Source organism: Bombus pyrosoma, linkage group LG7, assembly GCF_014825855.1.
Source record: "Bombus pyrosoma isolate SC7728 linkage group LG7, ASM1482585v1, whole genome shotgun sequence".
NCBI classification, from domain to species: domain Eukaryota; kingdom Metazoa; phylum Arthropoda; class Insecta; order Hymenoptera; family Apidae; genus Bombus; species Bombus pyrosoma.
In genome coordinates, this window is record NC_057776.1 from 5,978,949 (window position 1) to 5,990,871 (window position 11,923).

The following is an 11,923-nucleotide window of genomic DNA, read 5'->3' on the forward strand; positions in this document are numbered from 1 at the left end:
TTAAACGCGCGAGATTCTACAGAATTACCTTATTTCTTTTGTTACATGAAGGGGGAGGGGGAGAGAGAGAGAAAGAGAGAGAGAGAGAGAGAAAGAGAGAGAGAGAGAGAGAGAAAGAGTAAGATACAAAGAGAAAGAGAGAGAGAGAACGAACGATTGATCGATACAAGTTGATGGTGATTACTCCAATTTTCTTCGAGTTAATTATGCTCTATGCCGAGTGTAACGTACATGAAAGATCGATACCATTATAACGATATCAACATCGTTACTACGATCGGAGATACATACATTGGAGGGATGATATTCCCCTATATTCCCTTTCGCCCCACTCTTCTCCGCCGCTCCTATCTTCGAGCAAACTCGCCACCACCACGGGCCGATACCATGGATGTTGGGCTAAAGCTTTGGTCCAGGGTAGCGGAGTTTGCATCGAACTACGTTTCGCGAGAAACGCGACAAGACGAACAAATTTATTCGCCGAAAAGAGCCGAAAAACTAACCGAACGTGAGAAAATCTGTCAATTATATAGTGCGGGTAGTAACGATTCTTACGAGTTGTCGCTTTTTCTTTTTCTAATTAGGACGTGCACCGGATGTATATACGTATATGTATAGAGAAAAGAAACAAGGAAGAAGGAGAAAAGTTAAAAGAGAAATTGAAATTACGATAAGTTGGTGCACTTTGATTCGTGGTTAGCTTTACAACAATGCTAAATTTCTTTCGTTTTTCAAAATTTACCGTATTCACGTATCCCGTATACGCAATAAGTGACATGCGTCAAGCTTAAAAGGTAAGCACCTTTTGACATTGAGCTTTTTATCAAACCTATCGCGTATAAAGATCCAAACATAATAAGTGTCATATCGCATCAATTATGGAAAAGAAGATGTGCACGTGTTTCATATTTAATAATAATTAATGCGATCCATTTTACATGGATGTAGTAGATGTAGAAGAAATTTGGTAATTATAGTTTTGATAGTCGAACCGAATGAAAATTACATTATGAAACAGATCAGTTTCAATAAGGAAAAGAAAAATTCAATTTTTTTAATTTTTATAGATTTTTATGAATTCAATTTCGTCGGCCCATTTTGAATAATATCGAGCATAGACGGATATTGTTATATCTATCATAGAAATTATTAAAACGAATACATGTGCGTGTACGTAGTAAACGTGTAAATAGTAAATACATACATGGATCGAGAGAAAAATACTTAATGGGACATAATAAGACTTCTCTAATCGTAAGAGAAAAGGATGATTCGATGATCCTGTACACATTTACATTTGCCTCTGCGTTTGTATTTACGTTTACACAATGACGTATATACATGACATAGTTAAATAACATAAATATTATAAATATTGAACAGTTTGTCGAAAACGAACAAAGGTCCGAACAAACGAAACAAATGGAGCAAACGAGTCGAACATGGTCATGCTCTTCCTTCCTGCGGCACGCTCGTATTGATCGTACTTTACTTGTTGCACGCACACCCAATACCTATCCAGGACCCCGTGCGCATTCCCTAACCCTCTTTGTCTTCATTTTCCATCGGTGAATCTAATTAACGTGCAACCTGCGAATTGCCAGCTGCTAACTGCCGACCGTACAAGCGCTAACCTATCTAATATCGATAGTAATAGCGATACTCGATAGCGGTTTCGATAGTTTCAATTTCTTCGTCTCTCAACCATCGACAATCTACGATCGATTCTTTTTAGATCTTTCTTTCATAAGTACGGCCAGATACCTAAAACGGATATAGTTCCGCTGCTCTTTCTCTTTGGATACACTTGAACATCGAACGCGTCTCGCATGCATTAACGCGCTACCCTAGTCCTTTCTCCCTCCTTTAATTTCATAAATCATGTTTCTTTTTCCTCGCCACAGTACGATTAATCACGTACCACAAGTAACATCAACACCTACGACGACCACCAATCGCGTGTATTTCGTTTTATAGTAAAATAAATTGTGCTACGATATGGCTTGAAAAGCAAATAGCGATTATTCGTATTACGCTTACGATCGATAACACGTAATATCTAAACTGAAAGTTATTATAGTTGAAATTAAAATATAATATGTATAGTTAATGTATAGTTAATGCGATTAGTTGATTAAGCAATATACAGTTACAGTTTGAGAAATCGAACAATGTTAGGAAAGGACTCGGTCTATCATGAACTGTAAAGAAATCGAGAACGATAGAAGATCCGGATATCGAGATGCGGTGCATCCTAACAGTTGTCTCATTGGGAGTGCTTCTGGCAACTGTTCGCTGCAGAGAGAATTCAACGAAAAACGTTTTCGGTGAGAAAATGAGCGATTAAGGATAACGATATCGAAGAAATTAATTGTAAAAAGATAATATCGATGGAATAAGGCCTGTATGTAAATATGTATGTTCGCAATTTGCAGATCAGTGCATCTTTCCCCTTGGCATGGAAGAGGGAAAAATTCCAGATGATGCGATCACCGCTTCTTCTAGCTACGAAACGAAATCCGTGGGCCCCCAAAACGCAAGGTAAATTGTTTTAAATGATCGTTGTCGATAAAGGTAAAATTATGCGTACTATTCGATGCGTTTTATCTTCGAACGATTTAGATTTCAACGTTTTACGATTCCTTTATCAGCTTCGCGTCAGTTTCGTTCCGTTAAACATAAACTCTATCGGTGGTTGGAATTTAAGTAAAATAGGATAAGAGATATTCGGTTGAAAAATAAGATTTAAAACAATATAAATACATACGTGTACGCAGTATGGTATGGTATGGCACTGTAGCTTAGCAGTTGGTAAGAAACGGCGATATCACTGTTTGCACGTTTGCAGGATAAGACAAGAGAAGAATGGTGGCGCTTGGTGTCCAAAAGCGCAAATCAGTAGCGCGATAAGAGAATACCTGGAGATCGATCTGACGAAAAATCATCTGATAGCGTGGACCGAAACTCAAGGACGGTTTGGCAATGGTCAAGGTCAGGAGTATGCGGAGGCTTTCTTTCTCGAGTACTGGCGCGACACGAAATGGCATCAGTATAGAAACTTGATGGGTGACAGAGTTCGTGTCTGTGTGTGATAAATCGACCGGAAATCGTCTGCATTGCTTCGAATTCAAGCACAGTCGCATCGAATACATAAGTACTTACATACATACTTATATACATATGTATGGGACGTCGCGAGGAAGGAATTAGAAAAATATAAGAAAGTTACGATATCTTAAACTTTCGGGCGGTTATTCAAAGAAAAACACAATCCTACGCTCTAGTCTATACTCGAGAGCAAGGCGAGACGTCTCCGGTGACCGTTGATGCTGAGAAACAATGCGGCTACCGATATTCCTACGTCGATACACCGATCGAACGTCATTCGTTTCAGGTACTACGCGGCAACAGCAACACCTATTTGGTGGAAAAGCAGAAGTTGGACTTGCCGTTTGTCGCGAGCAAAGTGCGATTCGTACCTTACAGCCAACATCCCCGGACAGTTTGCATGCGAGTCGAAATTTACGGATGCGTATTGGAACGTGAGCATTTCTATACCGTATATTTTACCGTTTGCCTTACCGTTTAGGCGTTTCGTCGTTTCTCGTCTATCGATTCGACGCGTTACGATCATGATAACATGTACGTATTATAACACATGTACGCACTATACGAACATTAACTATTTTTCTCATCCTCAGAGTATGTCGCGAGTTATAACGCGCCCAAGGGATCGAGTCCCGGTCCCGGCGGACGAAACGTTCAGGATGCCTCGTATGACGGTGTCGAGATCGAGCATCTTGTTCTCGTAAACGGTCTCGGTCAATTGACGGATGGAATATTAGGCGAAATTTCTGAAATTCTCTCCTCTTCGACCAATGCTACGAACTGGATCGGCTGGTCGGATCGTACTACGATCCAGATTATTTTTCGTTTTCAAGAACTACGAGAATTTCAGAATTGTACCGTACACGTCGCTCGTATACCACAACTAGACGTCGAGGTTCGTTTTCTTTATTTTTTTTACAACGAGCTTACACATACATACACAAAATTCAAAATTAAAAAATTCCTTTATAAATATCTTTCCAAAACTGACAATTTTTTTAATTTTTTTTCTTAGACATTTTCGCAAATGCGCGTCTGGTTTTCCGATGATGGTGAGAACTATCGATCGGAAGCAGAAAAATCTGAGTGGCCGATCGTTGTTAGATCGCCCGCTGCCGAAACGGTTTTGGTATCGATCCCTTTACAATCTAGAATTGGACAATTTGTAAAAGTGGAATTCAGTCTTGCCGCGAAATGGTTGCTTCTCAGCGAAATCACCTTTTACACTAGTAAGTGTTTAGATAATAGTCATATATGAGTACAAAAATATAAGAAAAAAGAAAGAGTTGGACGCGAATTAATAACGCTTTAATAATCGTATTGACCGCAGGTAGCACAAGTCGGTCGAACGATTTGAATATTTTAGCTGATGATCAGTCATCGGAAATTCAGCAAAATCGAAGCGAACCACGAGCAAAATCCAGCAGCTCCGTCATCCACTCGACCATCAACTCCGTGAGTTTGAATGTAACGGATCTTTACCAAATCGACGAAGATGCCTCAATACCAGATGTCTTTCCCGTTGGTACCTCCCAAACGTATATCGGCCTTGTCAGCGGCCTGTTGACAGTGTTTATCCTTTTCTTAACATGTACAACATTTTTTATCAAACAAAGAGGCCGTAACAAAGTCGCTTTGTTGCAAAAGCATACAGCTCTACTGTGCGACTCATCTGCACCAGGCATTGCGATCTCTCCGAAGGATGTTAAACTCTCGAATTCGATCGTAACCGGATTATCCTTGATTCGCAAACCTATCATTATTGCCTCTTCCGATAACTTGCCTGATCGATCCAATACAGATTTCCAAACGGATGCCAAAGCTGCTGTCGATTCTCACTTCGATAATTCTGATGTCCGTTCCACTCTATACGAGAGAACATCCGGTCTGTTCTCCGAAGAAAATCTTGTGGTTTCAAACTCAAACGCGTCCTCCACTTATACAGCCGAATCATGTTCAGGTGAATCTAACCAACCTTTTCTACACAACAGTTTATATACTCTAACCTATTGATTTTCGCGCCTATTTGTTCTAGTAAACTGTGTTATGCATGTGCGTATGCATACATGACACTATATATATTATTATTACATATATTATGTTGCGTTATATTACGCCAAATCACATTTTTCCTCTACCCAATTGAATCCATTTCAGATTTCAAACGCAAGTCGAGCTTCACGACAAACAAGTATGCGGAGGTGACAATGCCAACGACTATGACATATTCGACGAAAAAAGCGTTTCATCTTCAATCGAGAAACACGAATCAAAGAATCTACGAGGGGTATTATGCGGCAACAGACATTTTAACGGTAGGATGATGGATCAGATGTATTTATAAAAATTCTAATAAAGGTATTATATAGAGATTTTTATATAGATGTATGGTTGTAGATAAAGAGAAGGGAGATCCCGTCGACTATGAGCCCGTTTACACCGCTTCACATTCGCGAGGAAACCGTATGTTTACCAAGTACCATTGATTCCTACAACGTTCAGCATGTTTCCAGACACAGATTAAGAATTTTAGACAAACTTGGCGAAGGAAATTTCGGTTTGGTAAGAAGAAACAATATCGATGAATTAAACTGATATTTATGAAATTTAATCGAATACGTATGCTCAATCAGGTCCATTTATGCGAAGCAAAGGGAATCACGAATCCCGAAGTAGGAGCGATCCAAAGTCGGCAAATTGTAATCGTTAGGTCTCTTTGGCGAGGCGTTGTAGATTCTTTAAGGTATGTTACTAATTCCGAAATGTAACGCCGGTTCAAGAAACCTTTCTTTATAATCTTATGGCATTTTGACTTGAGCAATACACAGGTTGGACTTTACGAAGGATATGCATGTTATGGCGATGCTTCAAAATTCAAACATAGCAAAGATGATGGCCTTGGTAGAAGAGGAACCGTTTGGAGCTATTTTCGAGTTCGGTCGATTCGGAGATCTCCTTACCTTCTTAGAAAGTCGCGGTGGTAATTTGGACAACAAGGACGATATTAGGTGAGTAAAATATCGTGATTATATATCAATGGTGTATTTGTCTTTTCAATTTCCTTTCTATTCTATTATATTCTATTCGCAGCTATGACAACCATTTAAGCTTTATTACCCAAATTGCATCTGGCATGAAGTATTTGGAATCCATGAACATTGCACATTGTGATTTAGCAGCCAGGTAAGTAAATCGAGAACAAAATGACACAATTCGTAAAGGAATAAATCGACTTAATCGATCCTCGATATATACGTTGCGTAATATTTTAGGAATTGCATTGTTGGTCAGGATCTGACAATAAAGGTGTCGGATCATGCCATATATTGTAACAAATATGATCATCATTATTTCATCGACGGGCATAATGTAAAAGTTCCTCTTCGTTGGATGGCATGGGAAGCAGTGTTACTGGTAAGCGACTGTTTCTTATTTTCTCTTCATCTCATCTCTACATTATAGTTTCTGCTATCGTAACTTCACTACGGATCCAATTTATTTTCATTTTTGTTTTTCCTCTCAGGGTAAACGTAGTTGCCGAGCCGACGTTTGGTCGTTTGCTGTAACAGTTTGGGAAATTTTTCTAAATTGTAAGGAGATACCATATGCGGATTTAACAGTGGCACAGGTTTTAGAAAACTGTGGCCGCTATTACCAAAACGAAACGTATATCGGTGGTAATGGACAGCCCGATGACAACAACGACCAAAGAAATCATCATCGAATTCTTTCACAACCTGATCATTGTCCGGATGACCTCTACCGTATAATGAAAAAATGTTGGAGTACACGAATCGAGGACAGACCCCAGTTTGCGGAAATTCACCTATACCTCGAGAGACTAGCCCTCGATTGAACGTTCGAGATACTCGAGATCGAGTAGCACGGACCAAATGGTTACAATCAGCCAAGAAGCATCCTGTACGTAAATTTCAGCTTTTTATGCTGACTTAACCTGTATTTTCGCTTCATTAATTTCTTTTTTATATCTGTTCCTAATGTATATTTCAATCCACCTTAAAAATATCGTAAAACTATTTCTTTCTCCCATTACAAACATTCTTCGTAATCGCTTCAGGATGCTCTGGCCATTAACTTTTAATGCTCAATTAGGTTTATATATAAATCAACTTTTATGCATATAGAAATATACACACACATTCACACTTGTACACACTTACATACATCAAGCGAGAGAGACAGAGAGAGAGAGAGAGACAGACAGACAGAGAGAGAGGGAGAGAAAGAGAGAGTGAGTGAGTTTCCGCAATCGTGAAACACAAAGCACCATAATAAGAAATCATATTGTCTTGTCCTTCGATCAACTGTAAATGATCGGTTGTATTATGCAAAAACAATCGATGATTCAGCATTGCAACCGTGATTCTTTACGTACGAATATTTCAACAGCGAAACAAATAGACGTTGCAATTGCGTTACAATTCGAATGTCTAGTACCTCAGCTTGTTTAGCGCCCAATAATGTTACAATGCTCATTCTATATGTACGAGGAATAAGGTGTTGCATATGAAAAATAAATAAGATTTACCGGTTTGGTAAAACACGCGGCAAGAGAAATACGTGAATTTAAACGATCGAGCACGCAAACGAATACAGCAGAAATGAACTTTTCAATGGATCGTTAATATTTACTTTTTATCAAAGATAGGCGGAAGATGGCTTTGCATTCGAATGGGTTACGCCGTTACGCTGCAAATATTTGTAGAGTAATAGATAAAACTGCATATCAAAAAGATAGCCAGTAATAGCGGTTTGCGGGCGTTACTACAAACCAAATGGGACAATCAATATCACGAACGTTGTTTCATACAAATTAGACGATACGCGACTTTAAAAAGTAATTATCGATCGATTTGCTAACACTTACCGAATATTTTAGGATATTACTCCCGAGCATTACCAATCGGATTGTATCCTCACGGGTGAATCGATCGTATTCTCTTCGTATCAAGCGTTGATATCTACGCGTACGTTTCTATAGAAGCATAAATTTTTTTAAATGTGCGATTACATTGATCGACATTTGTAATACAAATCATACGTATCCCATTAAAAATTATATTCTTCATATTTCCAACGTTACGGTAAATAAAAATTGTTATACACTATCTAATAAGCTGTGTCTATTGTTGGTGTTATAATATATGTAAGACAGTACTAAGACAGTTAAAGGGAAAAGCATACGAGGAATTTCAGATTTCATTGCTAATGGTTTCTATCGGCACCAAAGGGATGATGTTTGTTTCTCGATGAAAATCAGCAAGGGGTTGCTCCCAACGTTCTTCGAAGTAGATTCCCAAGAGAAATTTTGTACTAATTCCTGTGTTAATGGCCCAAGGCAGATGATGCTCGAGATATAATTTCCTTTGCCTAAAACGCCAAAGAGAAATCCAACTAATTGGGCTGGGTAAAATTCAGGGAATTGAATAAAAAGAAGATGGAGACAAAACCATCGATCGGTTGCAAGTATCGGGTTCGAGATTCACTCGATGAATTTACCTTGGACGCAACCGGAACGCTCCAAATATCGCTCCGCTGAAACACATTGGTAATCGTAATTGTAACGCTTCTACCCACTTGACCGTCACTTCTCCAAGCATCGTGGTTGGCATTAGAAGTAGAGCATGATAAATATCGTGTGTTTCTCGATATCGTTGCATTACATATGCTAATTCAGTATCTTCAACGAATCTGACCGCAGGTCTAGAATCGGGGGACACGTTCTGTAACAGACCAATATTTTTGTTCCAATTTGCAGAAACGCGCTAACAATTTCAATATATGATATAATTTGTAAGAAACAACCGATCGATTGATGTGATCGCCGTCTACGTATATCTCTATCTAGTGCGCGATGCAGTAACAATTTTCATTACGAATTATACGTGTAGCGAAACATGGAAAATGAAATATGAAAAATGAAGAATATGCGCGGATTGAATCGAATTTAATCGAATCGAATCGAGTGGAGTCAAGTCGAAAGAGCTTACGTTAACGTCCAAAAAATCGCAATAGATCCTGCCAAGGGTTCCTTGTGGTAATCGTCTTAGCGCGGAAAAGTCAATCGTAGACGAGGATATACGTGGTTTCCTGGCAAGAATGCGAGATCCCTCGGAGGTTGCGAGCATTTTTCGATGACAGTAGGAAAGAGAGTCGGTACCGGTCGTTTCTGCCAAGCATGCGATCATGTCGCCGCGAAAAGGATCAACGAATGAGATCGCGGCTGCACCGGCCGCCAAAATTGCACGTTGCACCGGCGATAGAGATACACGATGTTTCGCGTAATCCATCGTGAAGGATGACGAGCAGCCAGTGCTGCTGAATAATCTTCGAAGTGGCCAGCCTGAAACTGACGGAGGACTGAATGAGAATCGATCGTGTTTCTTTTCTCCAGAAATTAAATTTATTCACTATAAAGTACTTTTGTACACGTGCATTATTAGTGATAGCATATTGCACCTTCGAGATTTCGAAGTACGTATGTACAAGTTGTATTTCACAAGGTAAAGGTGATACGCTATGGCGCGCAACATCTTATTATTCATTTCTTCTATCCGGTAACGGTCTTATCGCTTTGGTATGGAATCTTATATCTTATTTATGACTATTACTATAGTTTGTCACGCTTGCTGCTCTTTCCCTATTCCCATTTCGTTCCCTCTTTTTCCGGCTCCCAAAAGCTTTATCATTCCACAACAAGGAGGACACGTGACACGTGTCGAACACTAACACAGATACAAAACACTAATACAGAGAAACAATGTGATGGATCCGGAGAAGCGAGAGCAACGGAGAGAGAGAGGAAGAGAAGAACAGAAAGAGCTGCGGCGACACATGGCACGACTTCGTTGCTCTGTACATCGATCATACAGCTTGCACTTTATTCGTCGTTTGGTCATCGGAAAGCGGAGAATACTTTGGTTCGGTCGATTCCTTCCTTCGAAAAGTTACCCAAGTGTAAACCAAGCTACCGACGACGCTTAAATTCAATCCTACGAAATTTAACCACGTAAATATGTAATCACCACCGATCATCATTCCGAGATAAGTAACGCATATATTTTTCAAACATCCAATTATCGTGGTGGTCAACGCAGAGTTATAAAGTGTACAAAGTATCATACTGTAGGACAATACAAAACCCATCACACATGAAAGGCCAAACTGTACAAGAAAGAACACATTGTTCCAATGTGGAAATTCTATAATAGAATGCATGTCTCCCATCCAGTAGGCAATGCTAATCGCTGGGACAATCATAAACAATGAATTATAGTACATCAGTCCGTATTTTCCTAGTTCCTTCGAGTCCAATTTCTTCTTCATGTAGACACCGTTGGCGGCCGTGAAAAAATCGTTCAATAGGATAAAGAGATAGCCCTCCAAATTAAAAGCAAGATCATTTAACGCAGCCACCACTGCCCCGACCATCATCGTGTATACGCTCAACTGAACGGAAACACGTGCCCTTACTCCGAGAATATAGTATTCAGCGATCATCGTCATAAGAATGCTAAATCGTCTAAGGGCGGTGAACATCGGAAGGCTCAGCTGTTTCGTACCACCTAATCCAAAGATCATGTTACCGATGTAAATGATCGGTAATGGCCATATCTTGACACACGTTGTTACTTCTAGGTTAGGAAATTCAACGTAGCGCAACTTCTTTGCTGCGAAAAGTAACATGATGGTAGCCAACATTTGTCCTATGCCGAGCATTTGAAACGATGGAAATTCGAACGACGTCAGCACTGTCTTATTTACAACTGTGATCATAAATGAAGATAACCCGTAAAATAGGGCAGAACCGACCCTCGCGAACATCGCATTTTTATGACTCCACGGCATACCGATCAAAATTGATAATATTCTCTTACTCTCTTCTTTTTTTCTTACTTCCTCTCCTCCTCTTCTCTTTTCTCTACGTTCCAATCACAACTTTTGTATTACTAATACGCCAAATTTATGTCAAATTTTATAAAACATACACTGGTATAACCTTATCATCCTTCTATCGGTTTTCTATTTCTCCTTTTGTGCTGCACACGTCGCCAACGAAGATTCCACTATCCTACTGGATGAATACTTAATGTTACTGAATACCATTAAGATTTGTTTATAAAACGTAAAGTACACACACGAGCGCTTCTTTTTCCTCTAATTGTTCTTTAAGCTTGTAGACGTAATATTGTATCTCTATTCCTATTTCTATTTCTACCACGGTGTTACACTACTCTTCGTTTATCGTTGTTGACACATACAAATTTTCTATCTCGCTTTTCCTTCTGCTTTTCTCTTAATCTATTACCTTTGTTCTCAAAATGAATATCAGTATATATACGTAGTATACTTGCATACATACGTATATCGTGTTTAATTCTTTTATATGAAGATTAAGAATTTCTGCTTTGCAAGATTTTTATCAAATTCCTTTTATATCCAATAATTTATTTCATTTATAATAATGAATACATTGTTATTCATTTAATGTTATTCAGCCTGTTATTAACTAATTTGTTATATCATTCATCGATTAATAATACTAGTATACATATTTATCACATGTGCAAAGTTTGGATGGTAGGAACACGATACTAATGAATCATTTTATAATTAAATGAGATGAAAAAAAGAAAAATATATATCGTGAGATATACATATTATTCTATTATTTGTCTTTCTATTTTTATATATTAGTAAATATGTAAATCGCTTGAACACGAATACTTTACTAAGAAACGAGACTTGCTTACAAGGATTTATATCATTTTGAACATGAAGCGCTATCTTGCGA

General features: G+C 38.7%; 3 protein-coding genes across 14 annotated transcripts; 1 reads left to right on the forward strand and 2 right to left on the reverse strand.

The window, feature by feature from the left end:
• The first annotated feature begins 16 nt into the window (after positions 1–16).
• Positions 17–7,259, forward strand: LOC122569482 (discoidin domain-containing receptor 2-like). 5 transcript variants are annotated; one of them, XM_043730590.1, is made up of 16 exons: positions 17–508; positions 585–794; positions 2,150–2,327; positions 2,436–2,541; positions 2,849–3,074; positions 3,395–3,542; positions 3,702–4,003; positions 4,124–4,337; positions 4,439–5,068; positions 5,266–5,423; positions 5,506–5,670; positions 5,742–5,851; positions 5,937–6,116; positions 6,199–6,291; positions 6,381–6,522; positions 6,632–7,259. In XM_043730590.1, exons 3-16 carry the CDS (start codon positions 2,243–2,245, stop codon positions 6,962–6,964), a joined length of 2,892 nt encoding a protein of 963 aa, XP_043586525.1. In that variant the 5' UTR covers positions 17–508; positions 585–794; positions 2,150–2,242; the 3' UTR covers positions 6,965–7,259. The 5 variants fall into 5 exon arrangements, with proteins under 5 accessions (XP_043586525.1, XP_043586524.1, XP_043586526.1 ...); XM_043730589.1 differs by having other exon boundaries at positions 17–794; XM_043730591.1 differs by having other exon boundaries at positions 17–794; positions 2,156–2,327.
• On the reverse strand, positions 6,528–11,762 carry LOC122569492 (ubiquinone biosynthesis protein COQ4 homolog, mitochondrial). Of its 8 annotated transcripts, XR_006317481.1 has the most exons (6): positions 11,438–11,762; positions 9,120–9,478; positions 8,629–8,852; positions 8,314–8,499; positions 7,997–8,104; positions 6,528–6,668 (listed from the first exon to the last, which is right to left on the reverse strand). XR_006317481.1 is itself a non-coding variant. In XM_043730620.1 (5 exons), exons 1-4 carry the CDS (start codon positions 11,487–11,489, stop codon positions 8,322–8,324), a joined length of 813 nt encoding a protein of 270 aa, XP_043586555.1. In that variant the 5' UTR covers positions 11,490–11,762; the 3' UTR covers positions 6,650–6,668; positions 8,314–8,321. The 8 variants fall into 8 exon arrangements, 7 of the variants coding, with proteins under 7 accessions (XP_043586555.1, XP_043586554.1, XP_043586553.1 ...); XM_043730620.1 differs by lacking the exon at positions 7,997–8,104 and having other exon boundaries at positions 6,650–6,668; XM_043730619.1 differs by lacking the exon at positions 6,528–6,668 and having other exon boundaries at positions 7,417–8,104.
• LOC122569491 (UDP-sugar transporter UST74c) lies at positions 9,510–11,013 on the reverse strand. Its single transcript, XM_043730616.1, has one exon. It carries the CDS (start codon positions 10,975–10,977, stop codon positions 9,994–9,996), a length of 984 nt encoding a protein of 327 aa, XP_043586551.1. The 5' UTR covers positions 10,978–11,013; the 3' UTR covers positions 9,510–9,993.
• Positions 11,763–11,923: the final 161 nt, after the last annotated feature.